This window comes from Cololabis saira, chromosome 24 (genome assembly GCF_033807715.1).
Source record: "Cololabis saira isolate AMF1-May2022 chromosome 24, fColSai1.1, whole genome shotgun sequence".
Lineage (NCBI taxonomy): Eukaryota > Metazoa > Chordata > Actinopteri > Beloniformes > Belonidae > Cololabis > Cololabis saira.
This window is the reverse complement of record NC_084610.1, coordinates 26,720,351-26,737,113: the sequence shown is the minus strand read 5'-3', so window position 1 is coordinate 26,737,113 and position 16,763 is coordinate 26,720,351. Positions and strand designations below refer to the sequence as shown.

Here is a 16,763-nt window from a genome sequence, read left to right as displayed (position 1 = left end):
TCCACCAGGGGGCAGCAGAGCCTCCTCTCCTCTCCTCCTCTCCTCCACTAGGGGGCAGCAGAGCCTCCTCTCTTCCTCCTCTCCTCCTCCTCTCCTCCTCTAGGCGGCAGCAGAGCCTCCTCTCCTCTCCTCCTCTCCTCCACCAGGGGGCAGCAGAGTCTCCTCTCCTCCACCAGGGGGCAGCAGAGCCTCCTCTCTTCCTCCTCTCCTCCTCTCCTCTGAAAGGAGCCGGTTGTTCTCCAGGGGCGGGTCGGGGATCATGGGACTGGAACATGTGAGTGTTATGATGAGGAAGAGGAGGAAGAGGAGGAAGAGGAGGAAGAGGATCAGAGATGGAGGTCTGGTCCGGCTGCAGGAGGATCTGCTGCTGCTGCCGGGATGAAGAGGAGGAGGAGGAGGAGGAGAGGAAGGACCAGGACCTGGACCTGGACCTGGACCGGGACCAGGACCTGGACCACCAGGAGACCAGCCTGAAGATCAGCAGCAGCTGGACCTCGCTGCCGCCCGACCAGGACCAGGTACGTGGTGGAATCCAGAGATCAGAAACACCCAAGCTGACAGAACTTATATGTTTAGTAAAGATCCATGTGTGTAGTTGATATTCTGGTATAAAACCTTCCTGAGAGGCAGCTGGATCAGAGTTACCAGCTAATGAAGTTACCACCCCCTTCAGAAAATTACATTTCAGATGCTGCTGCATATCCTGGTTTAGACTCATGTACAGAAAATCTGTCAATGTTTCACTAGATTGTCTTTGCACTGCAAAAACTCAAAATCTTAACAAGATATTTGTCTTATTTCTAGTTAAAATGTTTCATTTTTAGTCAAAAAATCTTATTACAGTAAAAACAAGACTAATCAATGGAAAAAACAACAACAATTTTCACCTGTTTCAAGTAGATTTTCACTTAAAATTTGTTTGTTACACGTAAATGAAAAGAATTACAAGAAAAGTGGATTAAACTTGAATAATTCACGTATTAACAAATTGAAAACTACAATTTTAACAAAAAAAATAATTAAAACATTAAAAAAAATCCTTAAAATATATAAGAACTAAACAATATGAAGATTTAATTACTTTAAATCCTTAAAATGTATAAAAACTCAACACTTTGAAGGTTTAATTATTTTAAATCCTTAAAACGTATAAAAACTCAACAATATGAAGGTTTAATTACTTTAAATCCTTAAAACGTATAAAAACTAAACAATATGAAGGTTTAATTACTTTAAATCTGGATTAAATCCTTATTTCATTTTTTTTTAAATATTTTTGCTGGTGTTTCTATGTATTGTGCATTTCTCCCAGCAGGGGGCGCCAGGCAGGTGGCTGTTGTCTTCTTTCTAAGGCTGATACAAGACTTTTCATTTTTTGCTGCTCCAGACATATTAGTTTTTTGTGTTTTTGGTCCAACCTGGATCTAAAGCATGTTGGGTTTCCGTCTCCCTGTTCCAGGACGGTCCGGACCGGTCCGGCTCCAAGTCCAGCCCGTACTGGTTCCACACCCTGCAGACCCGGAGGTTCAAGGTCCAGAGAGGACGCAGCAACAGCGACCCCTTGAGAGGAAACCCGGCGCAGGACGCCTTCACCTGGGTCAGTCGCGCTGCCGCAGCCACCGCCGCCGCGCTACGGCAGAGCTCGTGATCCGGTCACGTGACCCGGTTCTGACCTGTGTCTTTGGTTCCCAGAGACCCGGTCTGGAGTTCGGAGCCGCCCGGTCCTACCTGAGTCTGGAGAAGCTCGGGGAGGGAGCCTTCGCCTCCGTCTACAAGGGAATCAGCAGGTCAGAACCCTCTGATCGGCTGCTTGAGCTCTAGCTTCAGCCTGCTTCTTCAAACATTATAACTAGGGATGCCCCGATACTGATATTGGTATCGGTATCGGGCCGATACTGCTCTCATAAACTCGTACTCGCAAAAATTCTCCAATACCACCCATCGATAACACTTCATTGTTGTTGTAGTTACTGGTCAGTGACTCTAGGGCAGGAGTCGGCAACCCGCGGCTCTAGAGCCGCATGCGGCTCTTTAGCGCCGCCCTAGTGGCTCCTGGAGCTTTTTCACAAATGTTTGACCTTTTTTTTCCTTTTTTTTTCTCTTTCCCTTTTTCTTATTTTTTCTTCTTTTTTCCTTTTTTTCTCTTTTTTTTCTTCCTTTGTCCTTTCCTTTTTAATCTCGACATTTTGACTTTTTTCTCGACGTTTCGATTTTTTCTCAAGATTGTAATTCAACATTTCGACTTTTTTCTTGAAATTTCAACTTTTTTCTCGACATTTCGACTTTTTACCAGAAATTTCGACTTTTTTCCCAGAAATGTTGACTTTTTTCTCGACATTTCGACTTTTTTCTCTTTTTTCTCAACTTTTTTCTCTTAGCACAGAAAAGCAACCGCGACCTTCGTGGCGCTCGAACCCGGCGACCGTGTCAGGGGGGCTGATAAGAGGGGGGGCCAGGGAAGGCGTTGAAGATGAGGGTGGTGTGGTTATCAGTAAGTGTGTGTGTGTGTGTGAGCGGTAAGTCTGTGAACTTCGTCCCAGAGCGGTAAGTCTGTGAACTTTGCCCCAGAGCTGCTCCTCAGCCAATGTCCTTGATGTTATCAGACGGCTCGGTACAGTTCTGAAACAAGTCCACAGATGTTCCTGGAGAGGGGAGGGTTAGTGGGGGCAGAGTCACCTTGTTTACATTCCACCAGGGAGATTGTGACCGGAGCAGCCGGCCAAGCTGCCCTCTCAAGGTCAGATTATAGAATCAACAATTGTATTGAAAGAAAGGAAACAGACAGACTCCAGTAATTTTCCGTCTGCCTTCAGTCTCTGGTTCATCAATGGCGACTCCAAACAGACCAATTTGTGATCAATTCCCGCCAAGCCGAGCTTCCAACTTCTCCAAGGTCTTATCCATCTTGCCAATGAGCTCAAAGACGCCGCCAGCCTGCGATTCTGTTCAAGAATCACATCCAGCTTGCGGCTTTGCTCTCCCAACGTTAAAGTCTGAGTGTTGATCGCCGTGCTTATCCCCTCAGCCACGTCCGGCAGCTCAGAAAGAGCCAGAACAGCTGTCGACGACTTACGCGTTTGTCGATAGACCAGGAATCCCCCTCCTCCAATTAAGAGAAATCCTGCTATCATAAATCCAATTATGAAGCATCTTTAACGTCCTCGACAGACGGGATCGCCAAACATAACGGTTTCCAATGTTTCCAGGAATCCATTGTGTATCCAGCAAAAAATGTCCCATCGGGGCAGGAGGGCTCCCTTACCTCCTGACTTCTCGTCGCAAACATTTGGTCAATTGTGCTGAGAGACCAGTTAATCAATTCCATGATTGTAGAATTTCTGTTGCTGCCAGCAACGGCTACATATAGCACGTTAGACCAATACTATCTACTGTATTCATACGTTTTGACACTTTTTCTGTCTTTTTGCAATGTTGCAATCTCTTCCAATTCATTGCATTTTTCATTGCATTTTTAGCCTAGTTATTTTTGTGGTAGAAGTATCGTATCGGCAAGTACACAAATTAAAATACTCGTACCCTGTGTGAAAAAAATGGTATCGGGGCATCCCCAGTCAGAACCCGTCCGGTCGGGTCTCACTTCAGACCACTAGCTGAACCTGGTGTTTACTGCGACTTCTTCTTCTGTGGAGGATAAACGGGCAGCTGGTGGCGCTGAAGCAGATCCGCATGAAGACGGAGGAGGGCGTCCCGTTCACCGCCATCAGAGAAGGTGAAGGTCCGAGTCCAGAGTCCTGGACCTAGACCAGCACCCGGCTGACCCGTGTGTGTGTGTGTGTGTGTGTGTGTGTGTGTGTGTGTGTGTGTGTGTGTGTGTGTGTGTGTGTGTGTGTGTGTGTGTAGCCTCTCTGCTCAAACGCCTGAAACACGCCAACATCGTCCTGCTGCACGACATCGTCCACACCAGAGAGACGCTCACCTTCGTCTTCGAATACGTGGTGAGGAAGAGTTTTAGCGCGGCCGAGAAACGTGATCATATGGAAGTGAAGATGTTCAAAGGGGGGCGTGTCCAGTTTATCTCCTACAGGTGATACTGATGTTCCAGCCACCTGACATAGTTAGGGCCCAAGCACTGACAGTGTGAAGGCCCTATTGTATCTGTAGGAATTGTTTTTATTTTCTTCGTTTTCTTCCGACGAAAGGAGGGCCTTTTTTCCCCCTAAACGTGCCCCAAAAGTCACCAAATTCTGCACCAAGCCAGGCCTGGTGATAAATGTGATATTTAATGGTTTGCATTAATGGGCGTGGCCTAATGGCTCAACAGCGCCCCCTAGAAAACTTTGTGCCTCAAGCCCCATAATACGGTTTGACGTACATGCACGAAAATCGCTACACACCTGTATCATGTCACAACTTAAAGAAAAGTCTCTTGGCGTCATGCCCGAAACCAAACAGGAAGTCAGCCATTTTGAGTTATTATTATTCTGCATTCTTTTTTCGTCCGTTAATGCGGCCCGAACCGCAACGTGCACCCATGCATGTCATACATCGTTAGATGCGTCTCTATCGTGCCTCGATGGGCATTACTTTTCTCAGTCAAAAGCGCTACCATGGCAACGCTAGATGCCAAAAACCAAAAAAAAAAGGTGAAAACTCTTATTGCTCGGCCGAACTTTATCATAGAGACATCATTCAAATCTACAAACACTCGGCCCGATTGGCACTAAAGGACCGTACAACCTCATTATGCTACTTATTACGTTTTTTGCGATATTTAACTTTCAATTAAAAAAAAATTCCATTTTATTTTGGACGCTTGTTGCTAGGCAATGGTTTATCGTACAGACATCATTACAACATTGACAAACCCGGGACGCGTTGTACTACAACATATTTTAGTCTCATCATGCTAGCTATTACGGTTTTTCAGATATTCAACTATGCTCATTTTGATACGTTTTGACGTACATGCACGAAAATCGGTACACTCCTGTATCATGTTGCAACTTGAAGAAAAGTCTCTTGGCGCCATGGCCCAAACCCAACAGGAAGTCGGACATTTTGAATTAATCGTGTAATTTTGACGCAATTTATGCCATTTTCACTTGTCGTACTTTAACGACTCCTCCTAGCAGGGTCGTCTGTTTTCGACATAAAACTCACTCAGGAGACACAAAAGACGTTAAGGATGAAAAGTTATCAAAATGGTGAGTTTTCGTGAAATGGCGTGGCCGTGGCACCGCGTTAAACTTCAACGTTAAACAGGAAGTGATACTAGTAGCTGATTGGTCTATATCTGATAGTACTTTCTGCAATAAATTTTGAATGGTTTGACATAAAGAGTCATGGTGGTGTCATCGGACTTAGCTTTGAGTCGTTGACTTTTATTGGTGAAAATTGCACGCACAAGGGCCCGTTCATCGCTGCTTGCAGCTTTAACTGTTTTTGTTGTGTTTGCAGCAAACAGACCTGGCCCAGTACATGATCCAGCACCCTGGGGGGCTGCACTCCCACAACGTCCGGGTAGGTATGGGTGGGGGCAGAAGCTCTGCAGGAAACTGCAGGTGAGGCTGACCCTGTCTCTGTTGCAGATCTTCATGTTCCAGCTGCTGCGAGGTCTCACCTACATCCACAGCCGCAGGATCCTCCACCGAGACCTGAAGCCCCAGAACCTGCTCATCAGCTACCTGGGGGAGCTCAAGCTGGCCGACTTCGGTGAGCAGCGCCCCCCGCTGGCGGTTCTGAGGCAATCGGCCTCGTCCTGGGCAGAACTAGACACCATGGGTCCTCAGATCTGAACAAAGTTTAAATGATCAGCCACATTAAGAAGGAAGGATCATCCACATAGAGCCCCACATGGGTCGACCTCTAGAAAACCTGTTAACTAAATAATAATAATAATAATTAAAGCTGCAAGCAGCAATGAACAGGCCCTTGCACGTGCAATTTTCACCAATAAAGGTCAAGGACTCAAAACCGAGTCCGATGACACCACCACGACTCTTTATGTCAAACCATTCAAAAGTTATGGCAGAAAGTAGGAACTATCAAATATGGACCAATCAGATGAAGGGGGCGCGCTTTTTGGCGTCTTATCGTCGCCACGGTAACGCTTTTGACTGAGAAAAGTAATGCCCATCGTTGCAGGATGGAGACGCACATTTTGATGTATAAAACACCTGGTTGCACGTTACGGTTCGGGCAAAGAAACAGCCGAAGAAATGGCATAAATTGAGTTATAGTTAATAGTTATGACTAATTGTCAAAAGTTGTGAGTTATAGCGAATAGTTTTGAGTTTTTACTGGGGGGGGATCCCGGCACGGTGCATCCAAGTGAGCCATTGTCCTTGATGTTATCAGACAGCTCGGTACAGTTCTGATACAAGTCCACAGGTGTCCTGGGAAGGGGAGGGCTAGTGGGGGCAGAGCGTCTTGTTTTTCATTCCACCAGGGAGATTGTGACTGGAGCCACCTGCCAAGCTGCTCTGTCAAGGTCAGAATATAGAATCAACAATTGTACTGAAAAAAACAGGCAGATTCCAGTAATTTTCTGTCTGCCTTAAGTCTCTGGTTCATCAATGGCGACTCCAAACAGACGAATTTGTGGTCAATTCCCGCCAAGCCGAGCTTAGTTGTGAGTTATAAGGAATAGTTGTGAGTTATTAGTGAATAGATGTGAGTTATGAACTGTAACGTTAACAGAAATATCCAACAGTAATGTGTGGATGGTTGTGGTTCAGGTCTGGCCCGATCCAAGTCCGTCCCCAGCCAGTCCTTCTCCTCGGAGGTGGTGACGCTGTGGTACCGGCCGCCCGACGTCCTGCTGGGCTCCACGGATTACTCCACGGCGCTGGACATCTGGTCAGTCCTGCTCCCAGACACCACTTCCTGTTCCTACTCCCAGACACCACTTCCTGTTCTTGCTGGCTGCCATAATAGCGGGGAGGGAATATGTCCAAAATCATAAAGATCGTGCACTTGGTGACAAGTTTTTGCTATTTGGCATGGTGGTAGTTTTGGACATAAGGTTTCAAACAAATTGTGACGACCCCTAGTGGCTGGTTTGCAGAAAATTCTAAATGGCTCCCGCCGAAAAGACCAAAGGTCATATCTCAGCTTCTCTTAGGCCCAATCTCAATACTCCCCCTACTTTTCTTCACTAGCCCTTCTTTTCTTCACTCGCCCTTCCTTTCTTCACTCGCCCTTCTTTTCTTCCCTAACCCCTAAAAAAGAAGGGGGAGGTTTTAGGGCACTTGAGATCTAGGGCACTTGGCCCAGGTGCCTGTCCCATTTCTCCTACTCCCCCTCGTTTTCATCCCTACCCTGATCAGGAAGCAGAGAGCCAAAAGCTGTTTTAATTTCAGCTGTAGCGCTGTTAATATGCCACTTTATTAAGTTTTAATATTTTTTCAGGCATAAAAGTAACCTTAAGATCCGCAACCGGGGCTCAGTTTATCCAAATAACGCCTGTTAAGAAATTTGACTCAACGTTTTCGGAGATGAGAAGAGCCGCCGGCCCCGGGGAGCAGCAGCAGCTCACAGCCGGAGAACAGACGTGTTCGCCGGGTCAAGCTGCTCCGTCGTCCCGGGAGAGAAACCTGCAGCTCTGTTGAAAATTACGCTGGCTGAAATAAATCATTTAGGAAGATAAATGTTGGTTTAATAGATGAAATCTATCAGTTGTAGCTACGCCTGTTAAGAAATTTGCTCTGAAGATTTAGAGATTTCTGTCTGCCGGCTCCGGAGCTGATTTATGGGTCCGGAGCCCACGGCGTACAGTACGGCGTACGGCACGCGTCGCCGCGTAACCTACGCCGTAGGCTCTGCGTCAATTTAACGCGGAACCATAAAACAGCTCCGCTATCTTCACTTCAGCTTTATCTGAAAGTGTGTAAATTACCCAGATAACAGCTTTGTGGTTTCTGAAAACTATTATATCAGAAACATCCAAAACAAATCTGACAAGTCACAGGATTATTTCTCTCTATTTCCCACAAAAAAAAAAATGCTTGCTCCCTGTTTGCCCTCGGTCGGCGAGTCAAATCGACGCAGAGCCTACGGCGTAGATTACGTAGCCTACGGCGTAACCTAACAGCCTTTACTCTGGACAAAAAAGGGATTATGTACATTCACTGAGTGAATATTATGAAAGTAAAATATATATTCAAAACGAGGACGAGGGGAAGTATTGGGACGCACCCTTAGTCCTAGGTTGTTGTATATTGTATGTATATGTTTTGGTGCTAGGAATTCAATTCTGAGATAAAGGTCATGTTGAAGGTCGAATAAAATTTTGAAGGTCATTTTTTGCCCAAAAAACTCCATATCTCTAGAATTAAGTCCCATAAAAATATTGTATAGGGCTCTAGACTCCTATTTTCACCCCCAAGGAATGCAGTTTTCTGTTTATTGGACAGGTCACTATCAATGTATTATCAATCTCATTGGGTGAGAACAGTGGCTTCATTCATTCATTCATTCATTCATTCATTCATTCATTCATTCATTCATTCATTCATTCATTCATTCATTCATTCATTCATTCATTCTTAAGATGAACAGAACCTCAGAACTGAGTCACAGCGAAAGAATAGGATTTTATTAAAATAACACACAAAAAACATCAGCTGTGCATATTTAAACTCACTTCACACCTACAATTCCTGCCTCTATCGCCTCGCTTATTGATTCATTTTGAATGTTCTGCAACCCGGCCACTAGGGGGCGTCACAATTTGTTTGCGGTGGTTTTTGAAAACCTTATGTCCATAACTAACACCATGCCAAATATAAAAAAATTCCCTCCCAGCGATAACGAGCTTTACTGTGTCTGAATCAGGGGGACGGGCTGCATCTTCGTGGAGATGCTGCAGGGGGCGCCAGCGTTCCCAGGAGTCTCCGACGAGCTGGAGCAGCTGCACAAGATCTGGGCGGTCAGTGCTGGGGGGTCAGAGGTCACGGCTGGGGTGGTCGGTGGTTACGTTGAGGGTTCATACTGGCTAGTTCAAGTACTTCACTAACCCCGAGAGGGAAATTAATGGAAGTTGTGGTTTATACTGAGCTGTTATAGTTGTTGTTATAGTAGTGAATAGTTGAGTTATAGTGAATAGTTGTTAAAGTGTGAGTTATAGTGGGCAGTTGTGTCATAGGGAATAGTTGTGAGTTATAGTGAATAGTTGTGAGTTATAGTGAATAGTTGTGAGTTATTAGTGAATAGTTGTGAGTTATAGTGAATAGTTGTGAGTTATAGTGAATAGTTGTGAGTTATTAGTGAATAGTTGTGAGTTATAGTGAATAGTTGTGAGTTATAGTGAATAGTTGTGAGTTATTAGTGAATAGTTGTGAGTTATTAGTGAATAGTTGTGAGTTATTAGTGAATAGTTGTGAGTTATAGTGAATAGTTGTGAGTTATTAGTGAATATTTGTGAGTTATAGTGAATAGTTGTGAGTTATAGTGAATAGTTGTGAGTTATAGGGAATAGTTGTGAGTTATAGTGAATAGTTGTGAGTTATAGTGAATAGTTGTGAGTTATAGTGAATAGTTGTGAGTTATAGTGAATAGTTGTGAGTTATAGTGAATAGTTGAGTTATAGTGAATAGTTGTGGGTTATAGTGAATAGTTGTGAGTTATAGTGAATAGTTGTGAGTTATAGTGAATAGTTGTGAGTTAGTGTATAGTTGTGAGTTATAGTGAATAGTTGTGAGTTATAGTGGATAGTTGTGAGTTATAGTAAATAGTTGTGAGTTATAGGGAATAGTTGTGAGTTATAGCGAATAGTTGTGAGTTATAGGGAATAGTTGTGAGTTATAGTGAATAGTTGTGAGTTATAGTGGATAGTTGTGATTTATAGTGAATAGTTGTGAGTTATATTGAATAGTTGTGCGTTATAGTGAATAGTTGTGAGTTTTAGTGAATAATTGTGAATTATAGTGAATAGTTGTGAGTTATAGTGAATAGTTGTGAGTTATAGTGAATAGTTGTGAGTTATAGTGAATAGTTGTGAGTTATAGTGAATAGTTGTGAGTTATAGTGAATAGTTGTGAGTTATAGTGAATAGTTGTGAGTTATAGTGAATAGTTGTGAGTTATAGTGAATAGTTGTGAGTTATAGTGAATAGTTGTGAGTTATAGTGAAAAGTTATAGTGAATAGTTGTGAGTTATAGTGAATAGTTGTGATTTATAGTGAATAGTTGTGAGTTATAGTGAATAGTTGTGAGTTATAGTGAATAGTTGTGAGTTATAGTGAATAGTTGTGAGTTTTAGTGAATAGTTGTGAGTTATAGTGAATAGTTGTGAGTTATAGTGAATAGTTGTGGGTTTTAGTGAATAGTTATGAGTTATAGTGTGAGTTATAGTGGATAGTTGTGTGTTGAAGTGTGTAGGTGCTGGTGTTTATAATTAGTCCAGGGTTATAGTGAATAGTTGTGCGTTATAGTGGCTAATTTAAAGTAGTAGTGGGTTATAGTGGGCAGTTATGAGTTATAGTGAGTAGTTGTGAGTTATGGTGGCTAAATTTCTGTTGAAGTGTTTAGTTATGGTTTATAGTGAGCAATTCTATCTTAAAGTGTTTAGTTGTTGGTTATACTGAGTAGTTATGGGTTATAGTGGGTACTTGTGGATTATTGTTAGGAAGTGTGAGTAGTTATTTGCAGTTGTGGGTTCATAGTGTTCATAGTGTGTAATATTACATTGGGTAGTTGTACATGTTTAGTGTTTTATATCATGTTGTTGTGAGTTATAATCGGTAATTGTGGATAGTCGTAGTAGTTATAGGTACTTGTAGTACTTGTGGGTAGTCGTTGGAAGTTGTGGGCAATCGTAGTCGTTGTATTAGTAGTCGTAGGCATGGGGCGATATACGATATTATCGTATATCGCGATAAAAAACAGAGTAGTACAATCCGTGTGCATTTGACTACTGTGGCACTTTATTTTCACTCAATCTTTGTGTTGACCATGCAGCTTTTGTTTTGTATACTACAGAGCAGTGCCTTTATTTTATTATTTTTCCAGAGAGCCGTACTAAGTAGCAGCCAGCCACTGTTAAAGTTTCAGAGAGTAATACAATCAGTGTGCATTTGGCTCTACTTTGTCACTTTATTTCTATTTGTCACTTATTTCTTTCGACTCTCAGGGAAGTATTTTCTTACAAAAAAAGAAAGTTCAAATAAGTACCGGTACTATAGTTTACACTTTGTAATGCATAACATTTACAGTACACTATTTGTTCTCTACCTCAAGTGTCACTGTGTTGAGAATGATTTGAGAATAAATGTTCTGAAGGAACCAGTGGATCCACGGTTAGTATTTTTCCTTGCATTTTAAGAATTTTATAAGCGACACGCTAATATCGTGATAATATCGTAATCGTGATATTTTTGTCCACTAATATCGTGATATGAAATTTTCATATCGTCCCATGCCTACGTAGTAGTTGTGGTATTTGACAGTAGTATCTGAATCATCAGGTTCTGGGCAGTTGTGGGTAGTTGTAGTTGTAGTAGTTGTAGTCGTAGTAGTTGTAGTAGTTGTGGTATTTGACAGTAGTATATTGCTGATCCGCAGGTTCTGGGCGTCCCGTCTGAAGACACGTGGCCCGGAGTCAGTCAGCTGCCCAGTTACAGACCAGGTGAGTCACCAGTCCACCAACATTCCCAGTTACAGACCAGGTGAGTCACCAGTCCACCAACATTCCCAGTTACAGACCAGGTGAGTCACCAGTCCACCAACATTCCCAGTTACAGACCAGGTGAGTCTCCAGTCCACCAACATTCCAGTTACAGACCAGGTGAGTCTCCAGTCCACCAACATTCCCAGTTACAGACCAGGTGAATAACCAGTCCACCAACATTCCCAGTTACAGACCAGGTGAGTCACCAGTCCACCAACATTCCCAGTTACAGACCAGGTGAGTCACCAGTCCACCAACATTCCCAGTTACAGACTAGGTGAGTCACCAGTCCACCAACATTCCCAGTTACAGACCAGGTGAGTCACCAGTCCACCAACATTCCCAGTTACAGACCAGGTGAGTCACCAGTCCACCAACATTCCCAGTTACAGACCAGGTGAGTCACCAGTCCACCAACATTCCCAGTTACAGACCAGGTGAGTCACCAGTCCACCAACATTCCCAGTTACAGACCAGGTGAGTCTCCAGTCCACCAACATTCCCAGTTACAGACCAGGTGAGTCTCCAGTCCACCAACATTCCCAGTTACAGACCAGGTGAGTCACCAGTCCACCAACATTCCCAGTTACAGACCAGGTGAGTCACCAGTCCACCAACATTCCCAGTTACAGACCAGGTGAGTCACCAGTCCACCAACATTCCCAGTAACAGACCAGGTGAGTCACCAGTCCACCAACATTCCCAGTTACAGACCAGGTGAGTCACCAGTCCACCAACATTCCCAGTTACAGACCAGGTGAGTCACCAGTCCACCAACATTCCCAGTTACAGACCAGGTGAGTCACCAGACCACCAACACTCCCAGTTACAGACCAGGTGAGTCACCAGTCCACCAACATTCCCAGTTACAGACCAGGTGAGTCACCAGTCCACCAACATTCCCAGTTACAGACCAGGTGAGTCACCAGTCCACCAACATTCCCAGTTACAGACCAGGTGAGTCACCAGTCCACCAACATTCCCAGTTACAGACCAGGTGAGTCACCAGTCCACCAACATTCCCAGTTACAGACCAGGTGAGTCACCAGTCCACCAACATTCCCAGTTACAGACCAGGTGAGTCACCAGTCCACCAACATTCCCAGTTACAGACCAGGTGAGTCACCAGTCCACCATCATTCCCAGTTACAGACCAGGTGAGTCACCAGTCCACCAACATTCCTAGTTACAGACCAGGTGAGTCACCAGTCCACCAACATTCCCAGTTACAGACCAGGTGAGTCACCAGTGAACCAACGTAAAACGCAGCTGGGAATCATGGGAACTGTAGTACCAGACGGTCCTAGCATGATAACACTGGATTCCTGTTTTCTCTTTAGAACGGTTTCGTCACTCTGAGCCGAAGCAGTTCAGGACGGTTTGGAAAAGGTAAGCTAACAAAAGCTTGGCATCATTTATCAAAAACAGTTTTCAAAGCTGTTATAACGTTTGAAGAATCAGGCTGAAGCTAAAGCCACGCCCCCTTTTGGGGGAAAACAAATGCTGTAAAGCTGCAGGAAACCGGCGGGATCACGTTTGAAAACGTTTTCTATCACAGTTCCCACATGAGATATAAATATATGTGAACATTTTAGTTAAAACCCCCAAAGACGAGGATAAATCCACAATTTGTGACCCAGCATGCATTTGTTGTAACTACGTCTTCAGAGATACCACATGTTGATAGGAGCTGACTCCGCCCTAATCCAGGGTCATCCAAAAGGGGGCGGGGCCAACAGGCCTGGTAGCTAGCCTTGTTGCTATCCCAGTTAGCTATTTTAGCTTGGTCCTAAACCATAACAATTAATGTTATATTAAATCTGATTGAATCTGTCCAAACATCCTCATTTCCAGTAAATAGCATGCTAATGGTAGGTTAAGCTATCAAGCTAGCAAGCAGTTGATTTGGTTTTCGTCCATTTATGTATTTTATTTTTTTTATTTATTTCTTTTACCTTGTCTGCACATATATTATTGTTTAATACCATGCTGGTAAGAACCTATATTTGTGTATTTTTGATATAATTGTATAACTGATGTTATCAGACGGCTCGGTACAGTTCTGAAACAGGTCCACAGATGTTCCTAGGAAGGGGAGGGCTAGTGGGGGCAGAGTCACCTTGTTTACATTCCATCAGAGAGATTGTGACCAGAGTGATCGGCCAAAACCGCCCTGTCAAAGCCAGATTATAGGATCAACAATTATATTGCAAAAACAGGCAGCCTCAGTAATCTTCCGTCTGCCTTCAATCTCTGGGTCACCAATGGCGACTCCAATCAGACGAATTTGTGATCAATTTCCGCCAAGAAAAAAGTCAAAATTTGGAGAAAAAAGTCAAAATTATAAAGGAAAGGAAAAAGGAAGAAAAGGGAAAAAAAGAAGAAAAAAAAAACGAAAAATGAAAAAGAAAGAAGAAAAAAAGGAAATATAGAGAAAAAAAAGAAGAACAAAAAGAAAAAAGGTCAAATATTTGTGAAAAAGAACTAAAAGAGCCGCTAGAGATGTGGGGACCTGATATAGAAGGGGGTCTGTCCTCCGTCTCCGTCCTCTGTCCTCCGGCTCTGTCCTCATGTCCGTCTGTCCCCAGGTTGGAGACGCTGCCCTACAGGACGGAGGACCTGGTCCAGCAGATGCTCCAGCTGGTTCCGGGGAGCCGGGTCTCGGCCCAGCAGGCCCTGGAGCACCAGTACTTCAGATCCCTCCCTACTCCCATCATGCACCTCCGGGACAGTGAGTACACGCTGCTTATCTGGTGAATGAATGAATGAAGGAATTAATTAATTAATTAATTAATTTCGAACATGTATATAAAAAATAAAAATAAACAGTAACATCTTCATATGCACGTAGGTTCGAAAAAGGAGTAGGAAGAAGTGCGTCGCTGGTTTGATGCAGATAAATGATTAATCACAATGGATACAGGGATAACACCGTGTCCACACTGCATGCGACGCGAGCGAGCGTCAGCGTCAAAAACAGTTCCATTGCTTTATTTTTTATTGCACTGTCTATACTGGTTGCGAGCGACGCGGCGCGATGTTTTGAGCTCGTTTTGAGCTGGACTTTTGTCGCACGCCCTGCTTCTATTTTCTTCCTGTCGCTCGCGTTGAAAGCCGGTTGAAAGTCGAAAAAAAAAGTGTAAAGCGCTGTAGGAAACAGTCATTTCAATACAAGAACCTCAATAAAGTGGCAGCTGCTGGAGGGAGATCGCCAAGGAGCTGGAAGGTTCTGATAAGATAATAAGATATAATAAGAATCTTATCTTAATCTTATTTGGGCTTAATTTGTGCCGGATCTGGTACCTATTTGATCATTTCTCGTGTTCTCTGCTTTTCCCCACATCCCAGTAATGATCTGAAATGTTTGCTGCATTAACACCACACGCCGGTCACTCCACGCTGTTCGCTGTTTGATTGCGTCACCGTTCGGTTTTTTCCCCACTTCCACCGAATAATAAGCTTGTTTTCTGTTTAGAAAGTACAAACGTAGGAAGATTACAAGTAATCACCCATCTTTTACTTGTCTCTTTACTCTTTTAGGAGTAATTTTAGGAGTTTCTTTCAGGAGCGCACGGGCGGGTGAATAAAGGCTGATTTATGGTTCTGCATAAAATCGACGGCGTAGCCTACGGCGTAGGGTACGCGGCGTCCGTGCACCGTTCGGTGAGTGCACCGCGTACCTACGGCGTAAGGTCTGCGTTGGTTTAACGCAGAACCATAAATCAGCCTTTTAAAAGGCGAGTCTCAGCTGTCAATCAAAAGAATGTGGTAGAACGTGGGGCCGATAACGCGTTCAGTGTGGACAGGGAGCGTCCGATGCCACGCAGTGCGACGCGACAGTCGGACGCTTGCATGCAGTTAGGACAAGCTGTAAGCCTGTTAGCTCACGCATGGAAACACATTATTCCCAATGTTTAAGTAACCGGAATATTAGCAATTACTCCAATTTTGACTGCATGTAAACATAGTCAGGTTCTCTTTTCCTCTTCTGTTTCTCAGCCGTCTCCATCTTCAAGGTCCCCGGAGTTCATTTAGAGACGGAGGTCAGAGACACCTTGACCATTGGGAGGAAGATTAAACCATCTCTGCTGCTCAGGGACTGGTGAGGGAACCGTCCAATCAGGACAAGCACAGAGGTGGACACGACCTCCAGACACTGGGACAAGCAAAAACTCTCCTGGAAGATGGACAATGATGGAAAGATGAGGGATGGATGGATGGATGTGTCACGGAGTGGTTTGTTGAGGACCCAAACGCAGGAGAGCAGGAGTTGGAAAAAACGTAAATTTATTTGCAAAAACAAAAACAAACCAAAACCGCGGCTGAGGATCAAAGGCCGACCAAAAACATGAATCCAAAACTTGACGAGGAGAAACATGGAGGTAGAAACAGTACGGACCAGGGAGGAGCAGGGAATGACAAGACTAGATATAACAGGGGATATTGAGACACAGGTGACGACAATCAGGGCAGATGGAAACAGGAGGGACAGAACTGAAATTCAAAAACTGGGGGAAATGTCAAACCCTGACATTACACCCCCCCTCAAGGGACAGATCCCAGATGTCCCAAGGAAAACCCCACCCAGGGTGGGCGGAGGGTCCTGGTTCCTGAGTCTCTTCCTAAATAAACGATGAACCTGATCCAGAATCCCTGCTGACTCTGACTCTTCTGTCCATCAACTTTCCACTTAAACATCTTTACGTATTCTCTAAAAGAAAAACTCTCTATTTCTAAAGAAAAACACAGCTTTGATTTTAAGTTTCTTAAGTCATTGCTCAATATGTTATCTTAAACAAAGGCTATCCTCCAATGTTAAGCCAAGGTATTTATAAGTGGCCACAGACTCAATATGGGAACCCTGAGCAACGTAATGTAGGTTAAAACAGCATTATTTTTATTTTTATTTGAAAAGAACATACACTTAGTTTTACCTGCATTTAGAACAAAGATGAGACAGTTGTGCCTGAATGGCGTGTTGAGCCTCATTTTGTAATAACGGTGCATTTTGTAATAAACGTCCAAAATGTAATTTCATTTCATTTTGTAATAAAAACGAATTTTGTAATACATTTTGTTATTGCATTTTGAGAAGATTATTATAAAATGCACTTGCAACTTTTTTATTTTCTAGA

At 43.8% G+C, this 16,763-nt stretch overlaps 1 protein-coding gene across 1 annotated transcript; it reads left to right on the top strand.

Moving 5' to 3' along the window:
• The first annotated feature begins 326 nt into the window (after positions 1–326).
• On the top strand, positions 327–16,300 carry LOC133424988 (cyclin-dependent kinase 15-like). The gene is made up of 13 exons (XM_061715613.1): positions 327–518; positions 1,460–1,597; positions 1,693–1,787; positions 3,651–3,730; positions 3,862–3,956; positions 5,419–5,481; positions 5,550–5,673; positions 6,699–6,819; positions 8,797–8,890; positions 11,523–11,586; positions 12,969–13,017; positions 14,217–14,359; positions 15,628–16,300. Exons 1-13 carry the CDS (start codon positions 333–335, stop codon positions 15,732–15,734), a joined length of 1,359 nt encoding a protein of 452 aa, XP_061571597.1. The 5' UTR covers positions 327–332; the 3' UTR covers positions 15,735–16,300.
• Positions 16,301–16,763: the final 463 nt, after the last annotated feature.

Excerpts from the sequence above, each read along its gene's own strand:
- LOC133424988 (XM_061715613.1), top strand. The coding sequence starts at position 333 with ATGGAGGTCTGGTCCGGCTGCAGGAGGATCTGCTGCTGCTGCCGGGAT. Across the intron at positions 1,788-3,650 it reads GTCTACAAGGGAATCAGCAG|GATAAACGGGCAGCTGGTGG; the intron begins GTCAGAACCCTC and ends TCTTCTGTGGAG. Across the intron at positions 5,674-6,698 it reads GCTCAAGCTGGCCGACTTCG|GTCTGGCCCGATCCAAGTCC; the intron begins GTGAGCAGCGCC and ends GTTGTGGTTCAG.